Here is a 26,651-nt window from a genome sequence, read left to right on the forward strand (position 1 = left end):
TTTTAGGAGAGATGGGGTTTCACCATGTTGTCCAGGCTGGTCTCGAACACCTGGACACAAGCAGTTTGCCTGCCTCAGCCTCCCAAAGTGCTGGGATTACAGGCATGAGCCACCGCGCTTGGCCAATATTTGCCTTTGTACTGTTGAAGGACTGAGGGACTGAATTTAGATGTAGAAGATGAAATAATCGGCTTTCCATTCAAGGAATCAGTGTCTTGTGGTGCAGACAGGTGTGTAGACAACCAGTGCATCAGTGGCCACTGAATGTTGTGATAAAGGGAAGATCCTGGGGAGAGAGAACTGGCTCAAACTGGCAGGAAGATGCAGAAGAGGGTCACCAGGGAAGGCTTCCGAGGAGGCGATGGTGATGCCTGTGCTCACCCTCCGGTCATAAGTTGGAGTTGCCTAGTAGAGGAAGGCTGAGAAACCTGTGGTGGATTGTGGGACCAGCACATCCTTTGGCATGACTGAAACAGAGGGCACGTGGAGTGGAGCAGCTGTGGGACAGCGGGGAGCTAGAACGTGGAAACACGGATTTTACTTGATTTGTTAAAAAATCAGAGTTTGAATCTTGTGCCTTGTATAAACTTTGCTGTCATGTTGGTTGGGGGGATTTATTTATTCTTGATTAAAGCAAGTTTTATATTTTAATTTAATTTTTTAAGACAGGATCTCACTCTGACAGGGTCAAGCTGGAGTACAGCGGTGCGATCATAGCTCACTGCAGCCTCGAACTCCTGGGCTGAAACGATCCTCCTGCCTTAGCCTTCCAAGTAGCTGGGACTATAGGTGCATGCAGCCATGCCTGCCTTTTTTTTTTTTTTTTTTTTAAAGAAATGGGATCTTGCTATCTTGGCCAGGTTGAATACAAGTTTTAAAATAAAATATTACATCTAACCAGTTTTCATTGAGAAGTCTGGGGCTTTTGAAAGAATTTCCAAGTATTGAGTACGAAGTTGGTCAACCAAATAGAGCTGCCCTTGGAAAGCCTGGTTGTTGTCTGGGGGGGCACCCTCATGGCACTCTTTCCCATGTGTGTAGGATGGCATGGTAGCACAAAGTCAAAAGTAGATGAAATTGACGGACGTACCCAAACAGTTTCTATGTATTTTTAAGCATGGTAGAAGGTTAGTCTTTGCATGTACTCTAGTTCACAGCCTTTTCTAAGAGGCTGAGGCCAAATTGAATTTATCTGGGAACCTGCCACATCTATAAATGCTACATAGGGTAATAAATGGGCCATTGGCTTCCAAGAATCAGTGACAGTGCACTTTAGTTCCTAATTTAGAGTTCATGAAAATTATCCCTTGACAAACAGATTGTGAAAAAGGAAACCCTATTAGATGGATTCATCTTTTTTTTTTTTTTTTGAGATGGAGTCTTGTGCTGTCACTCAGGCTGGAGTGCGGTGGTGTGATCTCACCTCACTGCAACCTCTGCCTCCCTGCAACCTCTGCCTTCTGGGTTCTAGCAATTCTCCTGCCTCAGCCTACTGAGTAGCTAGGACTACAGGCACTAACCACAACGCCTGGCTAATTTTTGTATTTTTTGATATAGATGGGGTTTCACTCTGTTGGACAGGCTGTTCTCAAACTCCAAGTGATCTGCCTACCTCAGCCTCCCAAAGTGCTGGGATTACAGGCATGAGACACCACGCCTGGCCTGCCTTTTGACAAATGTAAACTGTTTCCACGATGATGTGGGAGTGAGTCAAGGTGGGGGATGGATGGATGGATGGGTGGATGGATGGATGAATGAATGAATGAATGCATGAATGAATGAATGAATACAGATAACAAGTGTTTTTGTCTTCAGAGGAAGAGGCAATGTCAGTCTGTCCCACCCAGTAGACTTGGCTTCTCGGCATGGGGGCTACATCTTAGTCATTATTCTACATCCTTGGCATTTGGAATGGTGCTGGCACAGAGCTGGAGAGGGCTTTGAGGAGATGCCCTGGTACAGTCCTTGGGAAGGGGCCAATTCTGGGATAGCCGAGAAGAGAGAGGAGCATGGCACCCAACAGAGTGATGAACGAAGGCGGAAGTTTACGACAGTGTTCACCCAGTGAGGGTTGCACTCCCTCACTGGGTTGTGAAGTCATTTGAATGAGTGGTGACCAGCATTTTTAATAAAATGGAAGAAGTTAGAAAATGTCAGTGTGTCTTATATAATAAAGATAGTTTTGTTTTTTTTTTAATGTAACCTTTTTTTCAGGGTTCTGTACGTACAGATGTATGTGTGTGTACTGGGTTATAATGCACATGGATTTCTTGTTGAGGGTTATGGTAAACAGAGTTTGAACTCAGGCAGTTCAGGAGAAACACAGATTAAAGTCCTCGTTTAAAGAAGAATTACTCTTTTCCAGGTGTGCAAAGCACTGTGGCGGGTGTTGGTGGGGTGGGGGGAAGCAGAGGTAACTGGCAGAGCTCTCCCTCCTCAGGTGCTGCCTCTCTCTAGAGTAGCCTGGGGCTTGGGATTCCTGTGGACAGCTTCAGGAAGAAATGCTCATTCCTTCACCCTGTGGTCTCCACAGGTCTGGAGGAGACTTCTGTGCTGCTCACCAAGAGAAGGATGTCGTGATTAAAGCACAGTCCTCTCTCTGTCCACCTTGCTTGGCTCTCCTTGAGGGAGCAGGATGAATAGCTTACCTGATGAGCAGAATCAGGAAGAGTCTGACACCCAAGGGCCATTTGACAAGTGGATGGGGCCACTGCATTGAAGAAGGCAGGCCTGGAAACCAGCTGCTGGGGTCTCTTTTGGAAGCTGAGATTAAGGAATCGTTTAGAGTTTAGAGGCCTCTTGCAGCTGTCATGATGGGGTCTCGTGGTCTGGATTTCTGGGTTTCTGTAGGGATGGTATCGCCTATAGGAGGAAGCCCCATTTAGACCTCACACCCAAGATCCATCTCCAGCACAGTCTACCAAGGAGTCCCATGCTTGAGGGGAACAGGAAGGGGATGCCGAGTCCTCATGGGCTCCATAAGAGGATGATAGTCCTTGTTAGAACCATCAGAGGACGATACTCCCTACCTGCCAACGAGTACCAGTGGGAGTGGTTGTTGGGCCACTGTCTGATACTTTATTGCTGGCCATCAAATTTGGACTTTGTGAACAGCAGAGAACCTTTTTGCACAGCCAGGGGGATGGATGTGACTGATGACACGATAAGGAATTTCTTTCATAGGGCGCAGTGGGCTTCAATGTCAGGGCTGAGAGGCTGGAAGTGGCTGCAGTGTGCCCAGAAGTGGAGCAGTAGCCAGTAGTGACCTGCAGTTACTATTCCATTACTGATCTGTGAGGGTGTTTAATTGCTACTGACATTGTTTGGATTTTATGGAAACTAGATTTTCAACTTTGCCATCCATCTGGCTTACAAAACTTGAAATGCTCCAGATGTGACTTTGTATCTTAATTCCTTTTCACCAACCAGAAGGTGGTGCTGTCGTGCTGGCAACCAATCTACCTTTCCAACGCCAAGTAAAACATTGAAATGCTTATTCATGCTAAGTAATGTGGACAGACTTAGCATTCGGATTCGACAGCGTACCTCTCCTGCAGTTGTGGGGAAGCCTTTAGAGTCCGGAGCTGGAGAAGCCTGGCACAGGGGCCTTGGTTAGGCACTCGCTCAGGGCCACCTTTGCACTCAGGGTGAAGTGACACTTTTATAGGAGTCAGGGCGAAGATGTCTGCTGAGTGCTGCTTGATCTGTGTCCAGTCTTCCATGAAACAGTTAAAGAATTATGACTAGAGATGAGAGAAGTTTCTGTAAAGAGAAAACGTTTTTTCTCTCGTTTCTTGCAGGGAAAGATCTCTACCTAGAGGAAAACTCATGAATCCAGTTTATAAGAAATACTTATAAAATAATCATTAGTAATTAGTTAAAGTGGTTAATTGAATACTCAACTAGTTGAAATACCCAAACAATCTCTCGAGTTATTTTAGCTGCTTGAAGGAAATAAAATCGGTGGTGTTTGATGTAACCTGAGTCCTTAGCTCCAGAGGTTAAAGTGGAGAAGAGAAAATTCATTTTACCAGGCTGGGGAGAATTCAGTGAGGTAATGAAGGTAAAGTTCTCGACATAGTGCCTGGCATTAGCTGCTCGGTAAATGTCCACTTTCCCCCCCCACATCAGTCTATTCAGAAATCCAGACAATAAAATATCACAGAGTCAAGTTGGTAAAAAAGATGTATTGCTGCATCGTGGAGACTGTGTGAGTGTGAAGCTCTTGGTGTTTGTATGATCGGCTTGCAAAATGACAGCATGTCCCTCAGGTAGGGCCATGTTTGTTGCCCTAAGTGACTTGCAGGTCTTCTCCTGTCTGTACCTTTTAAACAAGAGACAAAACCTGCTGCCAGAATGATTTTTAGTTGTCTTTCCTTTTCTTTCCCATGGCTTCCTACAGTTGGGTTGCCGTTCTAATTAATCTCTTATCAGTGCAGTCAGGGGTCTCCTTTGGAGCCTCTTGTGGGGGTCCCACTTCAGTAGTTACTAGAGCAGCTTTCTGTTACAGAGGTTAACTTTTGAGTAGGTTCACAAGGAATGTGAGGATTCCACAGGCACAGGAGAAGTTTGCTGTAAGGTGAAGTTGTACTCATTAGGGCTATGGATTTATTCTGACACTCAGTTTGGGCAGCTGGTTTGGGCATGGTTTTAAAAATACAGTCCTCATTATTCACAGATTCTGTATTTGTGAATTCAGATATTCAATTTTTTGTAACCCACAATTCAGTTTTCACATGCTTTTGTGGTCATCCCCAGGGATATGCAGGTTGGGAAAATTTTGTATTGCCCAACATGTGCTCCCAGCCAAAGCTGAAGGAGACCGCACTCTGCCTTCCAGTTTCTGCTCTTGGGCCGTAAACACGGCTCCTTTTCACAGGCTTTTAGTGCCAGTTTTTTGTTTTGAATTTTTGTCCTTTTTATTAGTGAGTTTGCTGTTGAAAATGACCGCAAAGCATAGTGTTAGAGGGATACCCAGTGTTCCTGAATGCAAGAAGGATGTGAGGTGCCTTACAGAGAAAACACGTGTTAGATGAGCTTTGTTCACACATGAGTTAAAGTGCTCTTGGCCATGAGTTCAGTGTTAATGAATCAACAGTATATTAACTAAGATGTCTTTAAACAGAAACACACATAAAACAAGATAATATATTGATCGGTTGATGAACATGTGATCAGAGGTTTGTAGGACCCTAATCTTGTATTTCGCTAGAAACTGACTCAGCATTTGCTAATTCAGCTTTCATGATGTCAAAAAGAAAAAAATTATGACAGATTTTGTTTAAAAATCATGATTGGCTTTATTTGCAGTTCTGGAATGGGACAACAACTCATTCCATAAAATAGAATGAGCATTCCAATGAGCTGGGCAGAGGAGGTTGGTTTTACAGATGGAGAAGGGTTGAAGAAAGCAGAAACAGAAAACAAAAAGCAGATTGGTCATTTCATAGTTGCTTCCCTTGTAAAGGTTAAAGCAGAGGGAACTCAATTTATCATGTCAGGTAAAACTGGCTTGTTTGGAGATTCAGCTGTTTACTCTCATTTGGATTCCCCACAAGGTCAGATAGAGAAATTAGTTTCAGCTTGGTGACATGGAACTTTATTTAACACGAGTGACTCCATTTCAGTTAGGTCTGTTGGGCCTAGTGCAGGAGCTCAGTCCAAACCATTGACCTCTATACATTTTATTTAACAATGGAGACTTTACAGAATATAGCTGCAAGACTGGAGTGTTTGTTGTTCTCTGCCTTCCTTTCTTCACCAGGGTGTTTGACCCAAAGCCATTAGAAAGAGGATTTCTGGGCTGTCTACTTTTTATTTGCTTTTAAAGGAGAGGTACTCACCTCAGAGCTTCAGGAGAGTCATTCTGGTTCTTGCCTGACAAGAGAAATGCCGCAAAAATGGGCTGGCTGCAGGGAGGCCCGGCCACTCCTGGCCCAGCTTTAACCCTGGCACAGTGACCGTGGACGGCTCCAAGTACTGGATAGTTAGGTAAATGGAGACATAGGATGGCTACAACTGTTGAATTTGACTTTAATTGAAGATGATGTTGCTTTATTCTTTTCTTGATAGTTTATTTTCTGCAGATGAATCTCCTTATTGTGGATTACAGCCTTGACTTTTCGTTTGTGTGATGAGGTTTGGGAAAACCGGGGATGTATGGTTTACTTTGCCAGCCTGTTCATTTCAGCTGCTTATTAACTTGCATCTTGGCTCCTTTAGAAGGAAGCAGCCTGAGATGGGAGCTGAGTAAAAACAGTGGATGAGGCCGGGCACGGTGGCTCATGCCTGTAATCCCAGCACTTTGGGAGGCTGAGGTGGGTGGATCACGAGGTCAGGAGATTTGAGACCATCCTGGCTAACATGGTGAAACCCCATCTGTACTAAAAATACAAAAAAATTAGCCAGGCGTGGTGGCAGGCACCTGTAGTCCCAGCTACTCGGGAAGCTGAGGCAGGAGAATGGCGTGAACCTGGGAGGCGGAGCTTGCAGTGAGCCGAGATCACACCACTGCCCTACAGCCTGGGTGACAGAGCAAGACTCTTTCTCAAAAAAAAAAGAAACAGTGGATGATTTATTTAATTCTTTTGGCAAGTTCTTGGGAAAAGTAACATGTAGAAAATTTGGTTATAGGTGGTGGCTCATGCCTGTAATCCCAGCACTTTGGGAGGCTGAGGTGGGCGAATCACTTAAGGTCAGGAGTTTGAGACGAGCCTGGCCAACATGGTGAAACCCTGCCTCTACTAAAAATACAAAAAAAATTAGCCAGGCCTGGTGGTGCACACCTGTAATCCTAGCTACTCGGGAGGCTGAGGTTGGAGGATTGCTTGAACCCGGGAGGTGGAGGTTGCAGTGAGCCAGGATCGCACCACTGTACACTACAGTTTGGGCTCCATCTCAAAGAAAAGAAAAAGAAAATTTGGTTGAAATCATGGTGAGAACACTCAGTGTCCTTCCTATTAGGCAATCTTTCTTTTCACCTCTGTGCAAATGACAGTATAGTCTTTTCCTGGTGGAGCCTACAATTAAGGAGAGTGTTGCTTTTTAGGTCTGTTGAGTGAACTGAATCTCTGGATTCACTGAGCGGCTCTGTCATAGGCTTTCAGGGCCCCTTTGCAGGTAGGTGATAATGAAGAGAGGGTGCCATGAACAGGAGGGACAGGCTGAGGGAAGGGTCCTGTGTCCCAGCAGAGCACACAGCCTCCATGCCATTGCCTTCCCTCATCTCCTGGAAGCTTGATTCATGATCCCTGTTTGCTTGCTGTGCTGACCTTCATTTGAATGGGATGTTTGTGTACCCCACCTTGGTCTGGGAATAATTGGGTTCCCTGCCTTGCCATGATAGAAGGGTTGTCCCTTCTGTGACCGCTGCATCGAGGGTTACAAAATACCACATCAGTATTAAGTGCTGGAAACTGATGAGTCTTGGACAACTTCAAACTAGGCATCCTGAGTTTTCCAGAGACATCCTTATCTTTCAGGTGGGAGGGAGTCATCTGTTTCATTTCTTGGGGAACAGCCTTTGATGCATTTACTTCCTCATCTGTAGAGAGGTGCATTTGCTAGCTTAAGAACTTAATCCGGATCTTTTTCTTAGAGATCTTCATACTGAAATTCCATTGCAAGATTATCTGTAAGTATTCTGGATAACTTCAGACAAACTGAAACAAGGAAATTTAACACTCCTCATATTTTGTAGTAGTAGTAGTTGTTTCTGTTATAGACTGTTTTAAAATCTGTCATTGTTTAAATCCTTCTCTTTTCTCATGAAATTATATCCCCCTTCCTCCCTATTACATATGCTGGGTTGGACTATAATATTTAAAAGAGAGATTCATCTTGATATACAAAGGAAATTAGAGTTTCATTTTATATGTATGATATTCTGTGTTGTCTGGTAATAGAAAGATTTAGTGGATCTGAACAAGGAAAGACACATAAAAACCATGAAGCAGGATCCGACTGGCACTGATGGCTGTATTTTGCTGATGTTAACTACTTGGAGAAATTTTTACAGGCAGTTGATTACTCAGTTTTCATATTGTTTCTGAGATATTTTAATTGAATAATGTTTGGGAAATTATATTCTAGTGGAGATAAAATATCTTCAGTAACATATTTTAAGTAAATGTAAAGAGTTTCCTTTAAATTATCAGTAGGTTTCTAATTTTAGTTAAAGGAGCTTTTCCCCTCCTTGTCTTTCCCCACTTCGAATGCTTGCAAGCAGTTTGAAAAGTGATTATGTTCAAGCTTGATCTTTGTCTTCTTATCTTGATAAATCGAATACTCTTAATGCTGCAGTTTAGCAGCAGCAGTGAACAGCTGCCCCTAGGAGTAAAGATCTTTTTCATAATTCATGTTTGGACAGGAAGGTGTACCTGGTAATGAATCTTGATCTAAACCGCCGTGATGGACCAAGGGTATGATGGCATACTGGTTTGCCTTCACGCTTTGGCTGTTCTTCGAGAGCTTACTAATAAGAAAAAACAAACAAAATAAAGAAGTCATAACCAGGTAGCTGTCTTGGGGAAACAACACTCCATGAAATATTTTAAGTGTCTTAGGGTAAGAAAAGTGAGAATTTTAATACATCACAGGTTAGAATCAACACAGTCATATGCTACATAATGACATTTCAGTCAACTATGGACTGCGTATACTACAGTGGCCCCATAAGATTGTAATACCATATTTTTACTGTACCTTTTCTGTGTTTAGGTAAACAAATATTTAACCATTGTGTTACAGTTGCCTACCGTATTCAGTACCATGCTGTGCAGGTTTGTAGCCTAGGATCAACAGGCTATACTGTATAGCCCAGGCGTGTAGTAGGCTACACCATCTAGTATAAGTGCTCCCTATGGTGTTCACACAGCAATGCATTCCTCAGAACATACCCCTTCATTAGGCAACACGTGACTATACTTAGGTTGTTTCAGGATCTCCCTGTCCTCTGAATGACTGAGCCCTTTATGTCCCTAATCCTTCTGTCACTTCTGGGAGGCTCAAAGAGGCAGGCAGGTTTTGTTTTCCTTTGGTTAGCTGTTCTGTCTTTGACATTAAATGTAATAATCATTTCATATTCTGTATAAATCTTTAGACTTTTCTGTATCTGATCTCTACGTATGTACAGTATTAATTTTAGGTCAGCAGGAGGATAGACTTCTCTGACTGTGTTCAGAGAAATGGGGCAGAAAGCAGAGATTGCTCTAATTTGCATCCTGTCCTGACTGTATTTTCTGATTGTATTGCATTGTGTTAGAGAATGTGGTTAAGACAGTGTGTGCTATTTGTTGAGTCTTGCTTTATGGCCTAGTCAGGTTTTGTAAATGTGCCAAGTTTGTTTGAAAGTACATTTTCTAATTGTTAAGTGTAGGGTTTGTCAGAAATGTTCCAATCTTCTGTATATTTACTAATTATTTTTGTTTGCTTGACATGAGTTTATAATTGGGGGATATATATATGTATATGTATAGTTTGTGTGTGTGTGTGTGTGTGTGTGTGTACTTGTTAGTTTTTCTTTATAATTCTGTCAGTTTTTGCTTTGCATAGTTTAATGCTGTTTTTCTAATTAGTGGTTTGTTGTTTGGGGTTTTTTTGTCCTGAACTCATTTTTGTCTGATAACTTTATGTCAAGGTTTTCCTTTTTTGTTCAGTATTTGCCTGATACATCTTTTTCATCCTTTTACTTCTGAATTTCTTTCTGAGTAGCTTTTTATGTGTCTTTTGTGAAGAGCATCTATATGTAAATTTGCTTTTCTTTAGTCTGAGAATCTGTCTTTTAAATGGTGAATTGGGTGCACTTATCTTTAGTATTACCAGGTGTTTTCTTTATTCCTTTTTCTTAGCACCCACTTGTGGAGCAGGCTTGAGATGAGATTTCTCTTTACAGACCTTTCTCTCCCCACCCCAGGCCATGGACAGGGAGCTTTGGTTGCCATTTCTCTGGGCTGGTTGTTGTTCTTGCCTTCTTCACTTGGAGGGGGCAGCCTTTCTGTGTGCCCATCTTGATGCAGGGACCTTGTTCCAGCTTCCTGTGCCACACAGGTCTGAGGCCATGTCTGGGTCTTTGTGACTTCTGGATATTGGCCCCTGTACCTGGTCTTGTTTTCCCCTTTTTTCCACCAGGGTTGCCCCAGCCCACTCTTTCTCTTAAGCCCTGGCTTTACATTTTCTGTTATTTCTCCCCTTCCTGCTTCCCTCTTATTAAGAGACCAAGTCTGACTGTGCTGCCCATGCTGACCTTAAACTCCAGGACTCAAGCCATTCTCCTGCGTCAACCTCCCAGGTAGCTAGATTTCAGGCGTATACCACCATGCCCAGCTCTTTTCTCTCTTATTTCTGACACCTGAGATTTGTGCATTTAGGAAAAAAAGTTCTAATTATCCTTTAATACTCCTTTACATTCCTAGTGGGAAGAGGCTCTACCTTAGCTCAGCCCACCTCCTCACCTGCACCCCAATTCTGTTTGGTTCTTGATGTGCAAATGATGTTTGTGGCTAAAGATCTCTCTGTAGTATTGGTGTTTGAGCTTTTCTTGTTTTTACCTGCTGGACTATTTTTACCTTTGACTTAGCTCCTTAGTAATACAGTCATAAGCTTAGTAACAGGGGCCACCTTCTGAGAAATGTGTTGTTAGGCATTTTCGTTGTGTGAACATCGTTGTGTACTTAAACCTATATGGTACAGCCTACTGCAGTCCTAGACTACAAGGAGTAGCCTTTTGCTTCTAGGCTGCACACCTGTACAGCATGTTACTGTACTGAATACAGTAGGCAGTTGTAATACAATGGTATTTGTATATCTAAACATAGAAAAGATACAGTATCATAATCTTATGGGACCACCATGTATAAGGGGGTCCACTGTTGACTGAAACGTCAATAGGTGGTGGTTACGTGTATTTTTTTTTTTTTTTTTTTTTTGAGATGGAGTTTGGCTCTTGTTGCCCAGGCCGGAGTGCAATGGCGCAATCTTGGTTTACCACAACCTCCACCTCTTGGGTTCAAGCAATTCTCCTGCCTCAGCCTCCCTCCCGTGTAGCTGGGATTACAGGCATGTACCACTACACCCTGCTAATTCTGTATTTTTAGTAGAGATGGGATTTCTTCATGTTGGTCAGGCTGGTCTCAAACTCCCAACCTCAGGTGATCCGCCCACCGCAGCCTCCCAAAATGCTGGTATTACAGGCATGAGCCACCGTGCCTGGCCTAAATATTTAATAAAATAATGGACGATGGGTGCCTTCTACTGAGCTCCCGGTAATTGTGAGTGAGTAGAGGACTTGCCCTGGGGAAATTCAGTGACCTGTTGGGTGTTGCTGAGCTGTGAGGAAGTTCAGGTCTGGCTGCAGTGGTGAGGCTGTGACTCAATCAATCACTGCTGATGCTCCCAGGACCTGCACCAGCTTAGTCCCAGGGGCAAGGATTTTAACTGTCCACCTCAGTTTCTTCATTTGTAAGATGCAAATAACAGTCACCCCTGCCTCATGGGATGGAGCTTGTAATGCCCGCAACAGTGCCTGCTGCACAGAGGGGCTTGCTGCCAGCTCCCTCTCCCTCCTTGTCTCTTACCTGCCTGCTGCCTGGGACAGGATGAAGAGGGGCCCTTGTGTTGCCCCCACCCTGGCTGCCCGCTAAGGGCCCATGTGATCTGCCTGGCAGAGGAGTTTCTTCGGGAAGAACCAGGGCAGCTTCTGCCCCTAGAGGGCCAATGCCCTTGGTGAGTGCAGTCCCCTGGCCCCAGCCTGGTCCACCTCTGGGAAGAGGGTGCCCAGTTGTGCAATCCAGGCCCAGGCAGCTGAGCCCTCATCTCAGCATCCAGGGCGGATACTGGAGGGGGCTTGTGGCATCTGACTCTGTATCTCCTACCTGCCCCTCTCCTTGGTAGCTGTGAGAAGTCACTGCTTTGGGGAGACCTGATCTGGCTGTGCCAGATGGACACTGAGAAAGAAGTAGAAGACTCAGAATTAGAAGAGGTGAGTGGGCTTTGGTGGTGGGCTCCCTACCCCACTCCCTGCCCTGGGCTGCCTGTGACCACACTTCTTGCCTCTGCAGGCACACTGGACAGACCTGCTGGAGACCTGATCCTCAGTGTCCCTACCCCCTCCTACCTCTTTTCTGTGCCACCTGCTGTGGGTCCAGCAGGTTTTTACTTGAGTACAATAAAAAGTCTGAGTCAAGGGTGCCTTATGGTGGATGCTGAGGGCAGGGGCAGAGCTAGTAGCCCAAGGTCCTGCCAGTCACGGGGCTTCCTCAGGGGCACAGAGGAGGCAGGAGGGGCCCCTGGCCCTAGCATGTGAACAGCTTCTACTCTGTCTGGAAACCCCATGCCTCAGCTTTCCCCTACTTGCCTCTGAGCTCATGCAATTCTTGGAAGCCTGGGAGACTTACCTTGAAATTGAATGCAAATAGGACAAAGACCAAGGAGGATGGGGGGATGCCCTCCTTCCACGGGGCCCTGTGGCTTCCAAGTCTTAATCTCCTCTAGTCTCTTGTCTACGGAGCCTCCTTCAAACCCAGGGAAAGAAAAGCACCTGCCAGGGTTGTTTTTCTTCTAGGATCTTCTATTGATGCTCTGTGAGGTCCCCCAGGAGCCATGAAGCTAGGGCTGGCTCCTAGGGCAATGGGACTCCAGTGTCCTTGTCCTTTCTTATTCTTTCTGTTCTTTCTTTCTTTCCTTTTTTTTTTTTTTTTTTTTTTTTTTTTGAGACAGAGTCTCACTCTGTTGCCCAGGCTGGAGTGCAGTGGTGTGATCTTGGCTCACTGAAACCTCCGCCTCCTGGGTTCAAGTGATTCTCTTGCCTCAGCCTCCTGAGTAGCTAGGATTACAGGTGCCTGCCATCATGCCCAGCTAATTTTTGTATTTTTAGTAGAGACAGGGTTTCACCATGTTGGCCAGCTTGGTCTCGAACTCCTGACCTCAGGTGATCCTGCTGCATCGACCTCTCAAAGTACTGGGATTACAGGCGTGAGCCACCACGCTCAGCCTCTTTCTTGTTCTATATGTCCATGCTCTGCTCCACTTCTGCCCCTTCACTCTGCCCCCACACATCACTCCAGACTGGCCTTGTGGTCAGAGCCTGGAATGCCTGGGCTGCTGGGGGCCTGTGGACTGCACTGGGCCAGAACCCCTGCCGCCTTCAAGACTGGCCTGTAGCCAGCAGGTAGGTGACTTTTCCCAGGCCTGCCTATCCCACCTTTCCCCTCCACTCACACACCTCCCTTGCCTGGGTCAATTAGAGAAAGCTTGTCGGCCAGGCATGGTGGCTCATGCCTGTAATCTCAGCACTTTGGGAGGCCGAGGCGGGCGGATCATCTGAGCTCAGGAGTTTGAGACCAGCCTGGCCAACATGGCAAAACCCCGTCTCTACTAAAAATACAAAAATTAACCGGATGTGGTGGTGTGCACCTGTAATCCCAGCTACTCGGGAGGCTGAGGCAGAAGAATTGCTTGAACCCAGGAGGGGGAGGTTACAGTGAGCGGAGATCGTGCTACTGCACTGCAGCCTGGGCGAGAGAGCGAGTCTCCATCTCATATAAAAAAAAGAAAAAGAAAGAAAGAAAGCTTGTCTGTTGGCCTGCCCTGCAGGGTGGAGTTCAGAGGGAAGGTCAGGAACCTAGTGACAGCTCAAAAAAAAAAAAAAACCCAAATACCAATGTTGGCCCCTTTTGCCTTTCATTCATGTGTTTTCTATACACTAAACTCACATCTTGGGTTTGCAGATCACTCCAAGCTTGGCTGGAGCTGTGGTGGTAAGGAGGGTAATAGAGAAGCTTCCCCACCCTCAACCCCACCCCTTCCTTCCTGGAGTTCCCAGCCCTGACTTTAGATCCCTCCCACATTGGACCTTCAAAACCCTCAGGGCAGAGAGCAGCTCTACACTCCCTACACCGCACCCATACTCAGCCCCTGCAGGCAAGGAGAGAACAGGTCAGGTTCCCGAGAGCTCAGGTGAGTGACACGTTGGAATGGCCCAGGGCACCTTCACCCTGCTCAGCTTGTGGCTCCAACATTCTAGAAGCCGAGGCCTCTGCCATCCCTGCCCTTTCCCATGGATATTCCATTTCAATTAGACAACCCAGCCTGGCCGGAATCCCCCTGCGTTCCTTCTTTTCCTTTGTGTATTTTTGAGACAGGGTGTTGCTCTGTCACCCAGGCTGGAGTGTAGTGGGATCCTGGCCCACTGCAGCCTCAAATTCCTAGGCTGAGGCAATCCTGCCGCCTTAGCCTCCTGAGTAGCTGGGGTTACAAGAGCAAGCCACCACACCCAGCTAATTTTGAAAAATATTTTTTGTAGAGGAGAGGTCTTGCTTTGTTGTCCAGGTTGGTCTCAAACTCCAGGGCTCAAGGGATCCTTTCCCGTTGGCCTCCCAAAGCTCTGGGATTACAGGCGGGAGTCACCCTGCCTGGGCCCCTCCTTTTGATGAGTCATCAGTTTGCATTCCCACACGAGGCTCTAGCCCCTGGTACCAGCTTAGTTGCTCAATGGGCTGTGTTTGTTCTGGAGCCCAGATGGACTGTGGCCAGGCAAGTGGATCACAGACCTGGCCGGCCTGGGAGGTTTCCACATGTGAGGGGCATGAGGGGGGCTCAAGGAGGGAAGCATCGGGGAGAGGAGCCCACTGGGTGGAGGCTGGGGGTCCCAGCAGGAAATGGTGAGACAAGGGGCACTGACTGGCAGGGAGACAGCACAGGCAGGCCCTAGAGCTTCCTCAGCGCAGCTGGACTCTCCTGGAGACCTTCACACACCCTGATATCTGGGCCCCGCGCCACGAGGGTGCTTTCACTGGTCTGCACTATGCCCCAGGCCCTGGGATTTTGAACAGCTCTGCAGGTGAATGAAAGGTGCGGCGAGGCTGGGGAACGACCTGGTTTCAGCCCCAGCCCCGCCACTGACTGACTTTGTGAGTGCGGGCAAGTCACTCAGCCTCCCTAGGCCTCAGTGACTTCCCTGAAAGCAAAAACTCTGCAAAGGGGCAGCTGGGTGCTGGCTCACACCTGTAATCCCAGCACTTTGGGAGGCTGAGGTAGACAAATCACTTGAGGCCAGGAGTTCGAGACCAGCCTGGCCAAAATGGTGAAACCCCATCTCTACTAAAGAAAAAAAAAATTAGCTGAGCATGGTTGTACATGCTTGTAATCCCAGCTACTTGGGAGGCCGAGGCGGGAGGATTGCTTGAACCCAAGAGGTGGAGTTTGCAGTGAGCTGAGATTGTGCCACACTGCACTCCAGCTTGGGTGACAGAGTGAGACTCCATCTCAAAAAAAAAAAAAAGAGAGAGAATCCCGCTTTCTTGCTGTTGTGATGGTGGTAAGGGAACGGGCCTGGCTCTGGCCCCTGACGCAGGAACATGGAGCTGATCCAGGACACCTCCTGCCCACCACTGGAGTACGTGAAGGGGGTCCCGCTCATCAAGTACTTTGCAGAGGCACTGGGGCCCCTGCAGAGCTTCCAAGCCCGACCTGATGACCTGCTCATCAACACCTACCCCAAGTCTGGTAAGTGAGGAGGGCCACCCACCCTCTCCCAGGCGGCAGTCCCCACCTTGGTCAGCAAGGTCGTGCCCTCAGCCTGCTCACCTCCTATCTCCCTCCCTCTCCAGGCACCACCTGGGTGAGCCAGATACTGGACATGATCTACCAGGGCGGCAACCTAGAGAAGTGTAACCGGGCTCCCATCTACGTACGGGTGCCCTTCCTTGAGGTCAATGATCCAGGGGAACCCTCAGGTGCATGGCTGGGTCCTGGGGGTAAGGGAAGTGGAGGAAGACAGGGCTGGGGCTTCAGCTCACCAGACCTTCCCTGACCCACTGCTCAGGGCTGGAGACTCTGAAAGACACACCGCCCCCACGGCTCATCAAGTCACACCTGCCCCTGGCTCTGCTCCCTCAGACTCTGTTGGATCAGAAGGTCAAGGTGAGGCCGGGCTCAATGGTTCACACCTGTCATCCCAGTTTGAGGCTGAGGAGGGAGGATCCCTTGAAGGCGAGAGATGGAGACCAGCCTGGGCAACATTGCTGTAGAGATGACATCCCATCTCTACAAAAATAAAATTAAAAACCTGGTATGGTGGCATAGACTGTTCCCAGTTACTTAGGAGGCTCAGCAGGGAGGATTGTTTATGCAAATAGGAGGCTGCAATGAGCCCTGATGATCCTGCTGCTGCACTCCAGCCTGGGCAACACAGCAAAACCATCTCTACGAAAAAAAAAGTTCCCACTGACTGGCAAGGAAAGCCAGGAAGGGGGGCTCAGGTGCCCTCTCAGCCATGTTCCTGTTCTTCTGGAAGGGCCTCCTCACTTCTGCCAGGCTCATCACATCTTTTTTTTTTTTTTGAGACAGAGTCTTGCTCTGTCACCCTGGCTGGAGTGCAGTGGCATGATCTCAGCTCACTGCAACCTCCGCCTCCCCAGTTCAAGTGATTCTCCTGCCTCAGCCTCCTGAGTAGCTGGGATTACAGGCGTGCGCTACCACACCCGGCTAATTTTTGTATTCTTTTTAGTAGAGACGGGGTTTCACCATGTTGGTCAAGCGGATCTCAAACTCTTGACCTTGTGATCCTCCTGCCTCGACCTCACAAAGTGCTGGAATTACAGGCGTGAGCCACCGCGCCTGGCCCTTTTTTTTTTTTTTTTTGAGACAGTTTCACTCTTGTTGCTGAGGCTAGAGCGCAATCGTGTGATCTCGGTTCACTGCAACCACTGCCTCCTGGGTTCAAGCAATTCTCCTGCTTCAGCCTCCCAAGGAGCTGGGATTACAGGTACCTGCCACCATGCCCGGCTAATTTTGTATTTTTAGTAGAGATGGGGTTTCACCATGTTGGTCAGGCTGGTCTTGAACTCCTGACCTCAGATGATCTGGCCACCTTGGCCTCCCAAAGTGCCGGGATTAGAGGCGTGAGCCACCACGCCCAGCCTTCATCACATCTTGAGAGAGGACACTGTCTGCCTCTTGCTCTGATGAGGGTCTGATGCAAGGATAGTGAGTCTCTACAGTGCACACTTAAGAAAGGCAGCATGTGGGTGCTCACAGGTCAGCAGAGGAGGGGGAGCTGGTGGGGACCAGGCATGCCTTGCTCCAGATCAGGGTATGATGGCATTGATGCAGATTATATTAGTATAGAATATGGTCTCAGGAACCAGGCAGGACTTTGGCTTCCGAGCAGGGTTCAGATCCCAGCTTGGCCCTACCTGTGCGGTGAGATCTCAAGCAAGTCAGCCTCTAAGCCTCAGGTTCCTCCTTTGCCAGTTCAACAGATGAGCTGGCCTGGGGTGGGCTGTGTGGTGATGGTGCTGGGGCTGGGTCCTCTGCCCCTGCAGGTGGTCTATGTTGCCCGAAACCCAAAGGACGTGGCGGTCTCCTACTACCACTTCCACCGTATGGAAAAGGCGCACCCTGAGCCTGGGACCTGGGACAGCTTCCTGGAAAAGTTCATGGCTGGAGAAGGTGGGCTTGACTGGAGGAAGGAGGGTGTGAAGCCGAGGGGTGGTGGCTATAACGTACAGCAACCCTGTGTCGGTGCCCCCTGCCCACTTCTCTAGTGTCCTACGGGTCCTGGTACCAGCACGTGCAGGAGTGGTGGGAGCTGAGCCGCACCCACCCTGTTCTCTACCTCTTCTATGAAGACATGAAGGAGGTGAGACCGCCTGTGATGCTTCCCCCCATGTGACACCTGGGGGCAGGCACCTCACAGGGACCCACCAAGGCCACCCAGCCCCGTCCCTGGGCGGCTCCCACAGCAAGCCCGGATTCCCCATCCTACCTCCCTGGCCCAGGCCCCCCCACTGCAGCCCCACCTGGCAGCAGGCTCGGCACAGCTTTCATCTTCTGCACCTGAGTCAGCTGCATGGGTGGCCATGGATCAGATACTTAGTCCTATTGCTTATCCTCACCAAAGGGTGTGCCACCCAGGGCCACAGTCACGGAAGAAGACCATCCCGGTCCTCACCCATAGGCGCCAAGCACCGTTCATGATGGGATCACAGGGCAGAGATCAATTCATTTTACTCCAGAGACTAGGGCCCCAGGGGTTGAGGCTCTTTGGGGTTTCTAGGGGAAGTGGCCAGATCCCCTCTGAGGTTAGAGAGGGGGACCCGTTTTGTTTTGCTCCACTGAGGAGCCCTCTGCTGCTCAGAACCCCAAAAGGGAGATTCAAAAGATCCTGGAGTTTGTGGGGCGCTCCCTGCCAGAGGAGACCGTGGACTTCATGGTTCAGCACACGTCGTTCAAGGAGATGAAGAAGAACCCTATGACCAACTACACCACCGTCCCCCAGGATCTTATGGACCACAGCATCTCCCCCTTCATGAGGAAAGGTAGGTGCTGGCCAGCACGGGGGTTTGGGGCGGGTGGGAGCAGCAGCTGGAGCCTCCCCATAGGCACTCGGGGCCTCCCCTGGAATGAGACTCCAGCTTTGCTCCCTGCCTTCCTCCCCCAGGCATGGCTGGGGACTGGAAGACCACCTTCACCGTGGCGCAGAATGAGCGCTTCGATGCGGACTATGCGGAGAAGATGGCAGGCTGCAGTCTCAGCTTCCGCTCTGAGCTGTGAGAGGGGCTCCTGGGGTCACTGCAGAGGGAGTGTGCGAATCTACCCTGACCAATGGGCTCAAGAATAAAGTATGATTTTTGAGTCAGGCACAGTGGCTCATGTCTGCAATCCCAGCGATTTGGGAGGTTGAGCTGGTAGGATCACAATAGGCCACGAATTTGAGACCAGCCTGGTAAAATAGTGAGACCTCATCTCTACAAAGATGTAAAAAAATTAGCCACATGTGCTGGCACTTACCTGTAGTCCCAGCTACTTGGGAAGCAGAGGCTGGAGGATCATTTCAGCCCAGGAGGTTGTGGATACAGTGAGTTATGACATGCCCATTCACTACAGCCTGGATGACAAGCAAGACCCTCCCTCCAAAGAAAATAAAGCTCAATTAAAATAAAATATGATTTGTGTTCATGTAGAGCCTGTATTGGAAAGGAAGAGAAACTCTGAGCTGAAAGAGTGAATGCCCAGTGGGGCCACATGTGGTCACCTCTCCCCCAGCCTTCAGCTCCCCAGGTCACCATATCTGGGGAGGGGAGAAGGGTTTGGAGAAGTAAAACCCAGGAGATGTGTGGAGGGGGGATGTCTGTTTAATCCCAGCACATCCTCTGCTGTCCTGCCCCAAGATGGTGGAGGACGTCGAGTCCGCTGGGCAGTGTCACTTTTTCTTGGGCTCCTTAGAAGCTACCAGGTACCTCTGGGCCACACTGAGGTGAGGGGAGTAGCCGTCTGCATAGAAGGTGTCTTCAAACAGGATAGAGTAGTCCTCCTGGGGCTGTGGGGCAGGTGGACAGGAGGGGCAGAGAGCAGCCCCGGGGCTGGTGTCACTCACTTGTTGGTGGCATGGCTGTAACTGACCACCTCGGCCAGGATCCACTGCTCATCCCCATCCACGGCCTTCACCCGGGCAGCCACCTTGTCTCCAGGTCTGGCCACATAGTCCCCTGAGGCAGGGATGGCCCCACAGAGGGGTGGGGGCCTGTGAGTGGAACAAAGGGTCAGTCCCAGCCCCTGGGCACCAGCCCCTCCCTCGCAGCTGCTGCCCTCACTTGTCACCAGGCTTCCCGATCCACAGGGGCAGGGTCATGGCCGACTGCTGCAGCAGGGTCATCAGCACCCCTTTGCGCATGGTCTTCCGGGGTGGCTCCGAGTCATTGTAGAGACCGGCGATCTTGGCCACTGTGGGAAGAAAGGGAGGCCTGAGGCCCCAGGGACAGGGGCTGGCCCTGACCCCCCAGCATGCTGCACTGAGCTGCTGGAGGAGCACCTGGGAGCCCCCAGCTCCCGAGTGAGCCCGAGGGCACAGCAGGACTGTGACCTGATCTGCCAGGTGTCCTACAGGGGCTGCTGCGCTCAACTACATATGGGTGAGACGGCAGCACACCAGGCACCCAGGGGAAGGAACCAGGGAGGGACAAAGCGGGTTCTGAGGTGCTGGTGAGGTTTTCTTCTTGATGTCAGTGCTGACACAGAAGTGTGTTTCGTTAGTGAAAAGTTCCTAAAATTCGAAGGGTCCCGCGGGAATCGGGGCGAGGCCGGGTGCTTCTTCAGCGTCCAGCTGCTCTACTGCCTGAATCCCTGGTACCCGGGCCCTGTCTACGCGGGGCTCACTGTCAACCCTGTTCGTCCAGCAGCACAATGGTGGCCGCAAAAAAGGCGGGGCTTGGCGGACCATTGGCCGAGGTCCCTGATAAGAGGGGGAGGGTCTCTGTGCCCGGAGGAAGGCTCCCTGGAGGAGGCCGAACCGGGGGGCACAAGCCTGCTGAGAGGGACCCACTAGGCCTGTGACGTGCGCGGGACGTCCCGGGCGAGGCCGGTTGGTGGGGGGAGGCTGTCGCAGGGGAGGAGCCTAACAGGGAGGCGGTGCCCTGGGAATCTCGGCTGTGGAACTCCGGAGAGCAGCTGGCTGAGGCGAGGGTGATGATCCAGGCTGGGGTCCAGCGCAGGGGTCTTGGTGGGCACGCTGGGGTCGGGTGGAGCGCAGGAGGGAGAGGAATGAGAACAGGTGGGTACCTGGGCTGGAGGCGGGACCTGAGGTGGGCAGGTGCAGGGGGCGTGCCTTCAGGCAGTTGCGGGGCCAGGGCTCGGCTGAAGCTGGGAGTGAGGACCCCGTTCTCCGGTGGGATAGGAGGGGACCTGCGATGCTGGGCTGCGCTGGCGGTAGGGCGCAGCGGGGCTCACAGGAACATTCCTGTTCTCCTCCGCATGGAGATTGTGCTCGTCGTGCACGGCTTCCCATCCGCCGCGGCCGCCCTTCGGGTAAAGAAGAAGACCGGGCGGCGGCCTGTGGCCTGGATTTGGGGTCCGACCCCCGCCCGGAGCCGCCTTGACTCCAACCCCGCCGCGGTTGGAGTGGGCCTGGCACCCCCGCCCTGGGCGCTCCTCCCGGTCCCGTTGCGCCCCGACCTCCGTCAGCCGCACGGCACTGGCCACTGATCTTCGGGCCTCCTCCGCCCCAGGGCGCCGCGCAGGTCCCTTTGCTGACGCCGAGCCTGAGCCTGAGCCGGTCCCGGGGTCCAAGAGGGCTGTGTGCACCCTGCGCGCCCGCGCGCTCCAGGGGAGGTGCGCTCCAGGGGAGGTCCGCCCCAAGCAGAGCGGCACATCCTCCAGACGACTTCGGATCCTGCTGTTGAGGAGCCAGGAAACGCCCTGACACTGTTGCGGCCCTGTCCACATCTGTAAGATGGGGATGATAGTACTTGTGGCCATTCCTGAGCACAGCAGAACCTGCCTTTTCCCTTTGACTGGAAGGTTCTTCTCTACACCTTCAGTCTTGATAACCTGCCACCTCTACAGGGAGGTCTTCCCTGGCTCCCAATTTAAAATTGCAGCTCTGAGAAGCCGGGCATGGTGGCATATGCCTGTAGTCCCAGCTACGGGGGAGGCTGAGGTGGGAGGATCGCTTGAGCCCAGGAGTTGGAGGCTGAAGTGAGCTATGATCACTCCATTGCACTCCAGCCTGGGGGAAACAGCAAGACCCTGTCTCTAAAAAAATAAAATACAATAAAATTGCGGCTCTTTCTTGTGCACTTCCCTGCCCGCCCCCCTTTCCTGAACCCTTATTATTTTCTGCCATACTACAAATTTTATGCATCTCATTAAACCCCTTCCGAACCTGTGTATTAAACTGCCTGGGGGCAGCTCTTGTCACTGCTGTAGAACAAAGTCCCACATAGAGCCAATGGCCAAGAAACAGTTAATAAAATAACAGACGATGGTCCTGGCCTCTACTGTGAGTGAGTAAAGGGCTTGCCCTGCAGAGATTCAGTGACCTGGCGGGGGTTGCTGAGCTATGAGAAAGTTCAGATCTGGCTGCAGGGGTGAGGCTGTGACTCAAGTCAATCACTGCTCATGCTCACAGGACACTGGCCAGCTTAGTCCCTGGGGGCAAGGATTTTACCCCCCCCCCCCACCTCCATTTCCTCATCTCTAAGATGTGAATAATAGTCGCCCCTGCCTCACAGGATTGAGCTGTGTAACCCCCCTCCCACCTTTTTTCTATGCCACCCACTGCGGGTCTGGGGCTTTTTACTGGAGTGCAATACAAAGTCTGAGTCAAAGGTGCCTTCTGTTGGTTGCTGAGGGCGGAGGCAGAGCTAGTTGCCTGTGGTCCTGCCAGTCAAGGGGCTTCCAGAGGAGGGAGGGGGGGCCTGTGGCCCTAGCATGTGAGCAGCTTCTCCTCTGCCTGGAAGCCGGATGCCTCAGCTTCTCCCACACTCCCACCTGCCCGCTTGCCTCTGAACTCACACAATTCTTGGAAGGCTTGGGAGACTCACCTTTACTCAAATGGTTACCTGTCTCGTGTCTCGTGCCCAGCTTGACCTTTTTTTTTTTTTTTTTTTTTGAGTTGGAGTCTTGCTGTGTCACCCAGGCTAGAGTGCAGTGGCGTGATCTCAGCTCACTGCAATCTCCGCCTCCCAGGTTCAAGCAATTCTCCTGCCTCAGCCTCCCCAGTAGCTGGGATTACAGGTGCCCACCACCGTGCCTGGCTAATTTTCGTATTTTTAGTAGAGACAGGGTTTCACCATGTTGGCCAGGCTGGTCTTGAACTCCTGACCTCGTGATCTGCCCACCTTGGCCTCCCAAAGTGCTGGGATTACAGGCGTGAGCCACCATGCCTGGCCCCAGCTTGACCTTGAACTTTAAATAGTGAAGACAAAGAATGAGGAGGGTGGGGGGATGCCCTCCTTCCACAGGGCCCTGTGGCTTCCAAGCCTCAACCTCCTCTGGTCTCTTGTCTGTGGAGCCTCCTTCAAACCCAGGGAAACAAAAGCACCTGCCACGGGCTGCTGTTTTTCTAGGATCTTCTAGCGAAGCTCTGTAACTTCCCCCGAGAGCCATGAAACTGGGGCTGGCTCCCAGGGTGATGGGACTCCAGCGTCTTTGTTCTTTCTTGTTCTATGCATCCATGCTCTGCTCCACCGCTGCCCCTTCAACTCTGCCCACACATATTACTCCAGACTGGCCTTGTGGTCAGAGCCTGGAATGCCTGGGCTGCTGGGGGCTTGCATGCAGGCTGCACTGGACTAGAAGCATTGGCGCCTTCAAGACTGCCCTGGGAAACATGACCTGCCCTGTTTCTGTCTAGTGAGTACCCATTTTTCCCCACTCACCGGCTCACTTCCCTTGGCTGGGTCAATTAGAAAAAGCTCTTCTGTTGGCCTGCCCTGCAGGGTGGAGTTCAGAGGGCAGCTCAAGAGCCCGGTGACAGCTCAAAAAATAAAAAAAGCCGCCAGGAGCAGTGGCTCATGCCTGTAATCCCAGCACTTTGGGAGGCCGAGGCAGGCGGATCACCTGAGGTCAGGTGTTCAAGACCAGCCTGACCAACATGGTGAAACCCCGCCTCTACTAAAAATACAAAAATTAGCCGGGTGTGGTGGCGGATGCCTGTAATCCCAGCTACTCAAGAGGCTGAGGCAGGAGAATTGCTTGAACCCAGGAGGTGGGGGTTACAGTGAGCCGAGATCGTGCCACTGTACTCCAGCCTGGGCGACAGATCAAGACTCCATCTCAAAATAAATAAATAAATAAATTATACATTGGGCTCTTTTGCCTTTTATTCTTGTGCTTTCTAATCACAACTAAACACTAAACTCACATCTTGGCTTTGCAGATCACTCTAAGCTTGGCTGCAGCTGTGGTGCTGAGGAGGCTAATGGAGAAGCTCCCTCGCTCTCAACCCCACCCCTTCCTTCCGGGAGCAAACCCAAGTCTGGTCCCGACTCCGGATCCCTCCCACATTAGACCTACCACACCCTCAGGGCAGACAACAGCTCCACACTCCCCACACTCAGCCACCAGGGCAAGGGAGCAAAATTCCAGAAAGCTCAGGTGAGTACCAGAGTGGAATGGCCCAGGGCGCCCTCACCCTGCTCAGCTTTTGGAGCCAACATTCCAGCAGCCAAGGCCTCTGCCATACTGGCTGTTTCCCCACGGATATCCAGTTTCACTAGGGGAACTCCAGCCTGGCTTCCCTTCCTTCTTTTTTATTTTTGTTTTTTTGAGACAAGGCTTGGCTCTGACACCCAGGCTGGAGTGCAGTGGCCAAATTGTAGCTCACTGCAGCCTCAAAATCATGGGCTCACATGATAATCATGCCTCAGCTTCCCTGGTAGCTGGGTGTACAGGAGAGAGCCACCATGCCCAGCTAATTTTTTAAACTTATTTTTAATTTATTTTTTATTTTTTTGAGACGGAGTTTTGCTCGTGTTGCCCAGGCTGGAGTGCAATGGCATGATACAGCTCACTGCAACCTCCGCCTCCTGGGTTCAAGCGACTCTCCTGCCTTAATCTCCCAAGGAGCTGGGATTACAGGCATGCGCTATCACACCCTGCTAATTTTGTATTTTTCATAGAGAAGGGGTTTCTCCATGTTGGTCAGGCTGGTCTCGAACTCCCGACCTCAGGTGATCCGCCCACGTTGGCCTCCCAAAATGCTGCGATTACAGGTGTGAGCCACCACACCTGGCTGCCCAGCTCAGTTTTAAATATATTTTTTTCTAGAGATGGGGTCTTGCTGTATTGCCCAGGTTGGTCTCAAAGTCCAAGGCTCAAGTGATTCTTCCCCACTGGGCCTCCAAAGCTCTGGGATTACAGGCATGAGCCATGGTGCCCCCTCCTCATTCTGCGGAATCATCAGAGTTTTGTTCATTCCCACACCAGGCTCTGGCCCCCAGTACCAGCTCAGTTGCTCCATGGACCGTGCTTGTCCTGGAGCCCAGATGGACTGTGGCTGGGCAAGTGGATCACAGGCCTGGCCGGCCTGGGAGGTTTCCACATGTGAGGGGCCTGAGGGGCTCAAGGAGGGGAGCATCGGGGAGAGGAGCCCACTGGGTGGAGGCTGGGGGTCCCAGCAGAAAATGGTGAGACAAAGGGTGCTGGCTGGCAGGGAGACAGCACAGGCAGGCCCTAGAGCTTCCTCTGTGGGCGGCAAGCCACCCAGGCACCGAGGCAAGAGACAGAGGACGCGAGCTGTTCCAGTATAATAAAATATAAAACAAGAATAGTTATACCAGATATAGATCTTAGATATGATTATATATGAATATCATTAATCATTAGTTTGTAGCAATTACTTTTTCTTCCAATATTATAATAATCCTCGCTCTATAATCATAGCCTAGGAAAAACCAGGCCATACAGAGACAGGAGCTGAAGGGACATAGTGAGGTGTGACTGCAAGACAGGAGTGCGAGCCTTCTGTTATGCCCGGACAGGGCCACCAGAGGGCTCCTTGGTCTAGCGGTGACGCCAGCATCTGGGAAGACTCCCGTTACCAGGCAGATCGTGGTCCAGCGGTAGCAAAAGGTGTCAAGAAACAACACCCGCTACTTAGCAGACCGGGAAAGGGGGGGTCTCCCTTTCCGCGGGGGAGTTTAGAGAAGACTCTGCTCCTCCACCTCTTGTGGAGGGCCTGACATCAGTCAGGCTCGCCCGCAGTTATCCGGAGGCCTAACCGTCTCCCTGTGATGCTGTGCTTCAGTGGTCACACTCCTAGTCCACCTTCATGTTCCATCCTGTGCACCTGGCTCTGCCTTCTAGATAGCAGTGGTAAATTAGTGAAAATACTAATAGTCCCTGATATGCAGAAATAATGGCATAAGCTGTCTTTCTCTTTGTCTCCTCTCCCTCTCTGCCTCGGCTGCCAGGCAGGGAAGGGCCCCCTGTCCAGTGGACACATGACCCACGTGACCTTACCTATCATTGGAGGTGACTCACATTCTTTACCCTGCCCCTTCTGCCTTGTATCCAATAAATAACAGCGCAGCCCGACATTCGGGGCCACTACCGGTCTCTGCACATTGGTGGTAGTGGTCCCCCGGGCCCAGCTGCCTTTTCTCTTGTCTCTTTGTCTTGTGTCTTTATTTCTACACTCTCTCGTCGCCGCACATAGGGAGAGACCCACCGACCCTGTGGGGCTGGTCCCTACAGAGAATGACTTGAACCTGGGAGGCGGAGATTGTAGTGAGGTGAGATTGCACCACTGCACTCCAGCTTGGGTGACAGAGCAAGACTCCATCTCAAAAAAAAGATGAGGTGAGTTCAGTTTGGGAAATGTTGAATGCCAGATGCCTTTGGCCTATTCAGAGGGAGATTGCCGAAGCACAGAGGAGAGTTCATGACAGGGTTTAATTATTTTTAGTGCTCTCATGTCCCAGATTCGGCCAGTTGGAGTCCCTCCACGCTGGTTCCTGTGTCCTGTGACATCACCCATCTTCTTTCTCCTTTTCTTCTTTCATAAGCCACTTCCTTCCTGGCATGACAGTGTGTTCCAGGACCATCTTGTACCTTGCACCTGCCCTGCCCTGGCCCTAGAATCAGCCAATTCTCTGAGGCGTCCTGATTCCTTTTTGTGGGGGAATGGTTTGAGAACAAAATATACTACTACATGATACTACATTCTGACAGGAAAAAACACAGCCATAAGAAATAAAGCCATGGCCGGGCACAGTGGCTCCTGTAATCCTAACACTTCGGGAGGCGGAGACAGGAGGATTGCTTGGGGCCAGGAGTTCAAGACCAACCTGGCCCACATAGTGAGCCCTCATCTCTATTAAGAAAAAAAAAAAAAGAAAGAAGGAAAGCCATGTTTGGATGAGTTTAGTCTT

The 26,651-nt window shown here is 50.3% G+C and overlaps 3 protein-coding genes across 8 annotated transcripts in view; 2 read left to right on the forward strand and 1 right to left on the reverse strand.

Moving 5' to 3' along the window:
• LOC115932699 (poly(A)-specific ribonuclease PARN-like) overlaps positions 1 to 12,181 on the forward strand; it is a 108,402-nt gene extending 96,221 nt beyond the window's left edge. For 3 of the 5 annotated variants that reach the window (XM_063699613.1, XM_063699618.1, XM_063699619.1), the window contains exons 22-25: positions 10,929 to 11,055; positions 11,594 to 11,721; positions 11,890 to 11,977; positions 12,057 to 12,181. In XM_063699613.1, the coding sequence (XP_063555683.1) occupies positions 10,929 to 11,055; positions 11,594 to 11,639 (173 nt within the window). In that variant the 3' untranslated portion in view covers positions 11,640 to 11,721; positions 11,890 to 11,977; positions 12,057 to 12,181. Of the gene's footprint in view, positions 1 to 8,368; positions 8,515 to 10,928; positions 11,056 to 11,593; positions 11,722 to 11,889; positions 11,978 to 12,056 lie in introns of all 5 variants that reach the window. The other 2 variants (XM_063699615.1, XM_063699617.1) reach the window with 2 other exon arrangements.
• A 128-nt stretch (positions 12,182 to 12,309) lies between these two features.
• LOC101143578 (sulfotransferase 1A3) lies at positions 12,310 to 18,944 on the forward strand. 2 transcript variants are annotated; one of them, XM_063699627.1, is made up of 9 exons: positions 13,150 to 13,165; positions 13,725 to 13,953; positions 15,350 to 15,501; positions 15,606 to 15,731; positions 15,821 to 15,918; positions 17,322 to 17,448; positions 17,544 to 17,638; positions 18,137 to 18,317; positions 18,440 to 18,944. In XM_063699627.1, the coding sequence occupies exons 3-9, from the start codon at positions 15,354 to 15,356 to the stop codon at positions 18,550 to 18,552; spliced, it is 888 nt and encodes a 295-aa protein (XP_063555697.1). In that variant the 5' UTR covers positions 13,150 to 13,165; positions 13,725 to 13,953; positions 15,350 to 15,353; the 3' UTR covers positions 18,553 to 18,944. The 2 variants fall into 2 exon arrangements, with proteins under 2 accessions (XP_063555696.1, XP_063555697.1); XM_063699626.1 differs by lacking the exon at positions 13,725 to 13,953 and having other exon boundaries at positions 12,310 to 13,165.
• Positions 18,936 to 23,960, reverse strand: LOC129527339 (collagen alpha-2(XI) chain-like). The gene is made up of 4 exons (XM_063699800.1): positions 23,912 to 23,960; positions 20,557 to 21,219; positions 19,593 to 19,722; positions 18,936 to 19,522 (listed from the first exon to the last, which is right to left on the reverse strand). Exons 1-4 carry the CDS (start codon positions 23,958 to 23,960, stop codon positions 19,372 to 19,374), a joined length of 993 nt encoding a protein of 330 aa, XP_063555870.1. The 3' UTR covers positions 18,936 to 19,371.
• Positions 23,961 to 26,651: the final 2,691 nt, after the last annotated feature.

Source organism: Gorilla gorilla, chromosome 18, assembly GCF_029281585.2.
Source record: "Gorilla gorilla gorilla isolate KB3781 chromosome 18, NHGRI_mGorGor1-v2.1_pri, whole genome shotgun sequence".
Lineage (NCBI taxonomy): Eukaryota > Metazoa > Chordata > Mammalia > Primates > Hominidae > Gorilla > Gorilla gorilla.

What these genes read in the sequence shown, in the direction of transcription:
- LOC129527339 (XM_063699800.1), bottom strand. Translation starts at nt 23,960, where the DNA reads ATGGCAGAGGCCTTGGCTGCTGGAATGTTGGCTCCAAAAGCTGAGCAG. An exon ending in AGGTCCCGCCTCCAGCCCAG is followed by an intron (nt 19,723 to 20,556) that starts GTACCCACCTGT and finishes TTCTTCCCACAG; the next exon opens with TGGCCAAGATCGCCGGTCTC. An exon ending in ATCGGGAAGCCTGGTGACAA is followed by an intron (nt 19,523 to 19,592) that starts GTGAGGGCAGCA and finishes TTCCACTCACAG; the next exon opens with GCCCCCACCCCTCTGTGGGG.
- LOC101143578 (XM_063699626.1), top strand. Translation starts at nt 13,005, where the DNA reads ATGTCCATGCTCTGCTCCACTTCTGCCCCTTCACTCTGCCCCCACACA. An exon ending in TGTTGGATCAGAAGGTCAAG is followed by an intron (nt 15,919 to 17,321) that starts GTGAGGCCGGGC and finishes CTGCCCCTGCAG; the next exon opens with GTGGTCTATGTTGCCCGAAA. An exon ending in CTCCCCCTTCATGAGGAAAG is followed by an intron (nt 18,318 to 18,439) that starts GTAGGTGCTGGC and finishes TTCCTCCCCCAG; the next exon opens with GCATGGCTGGGGACTGGAAG.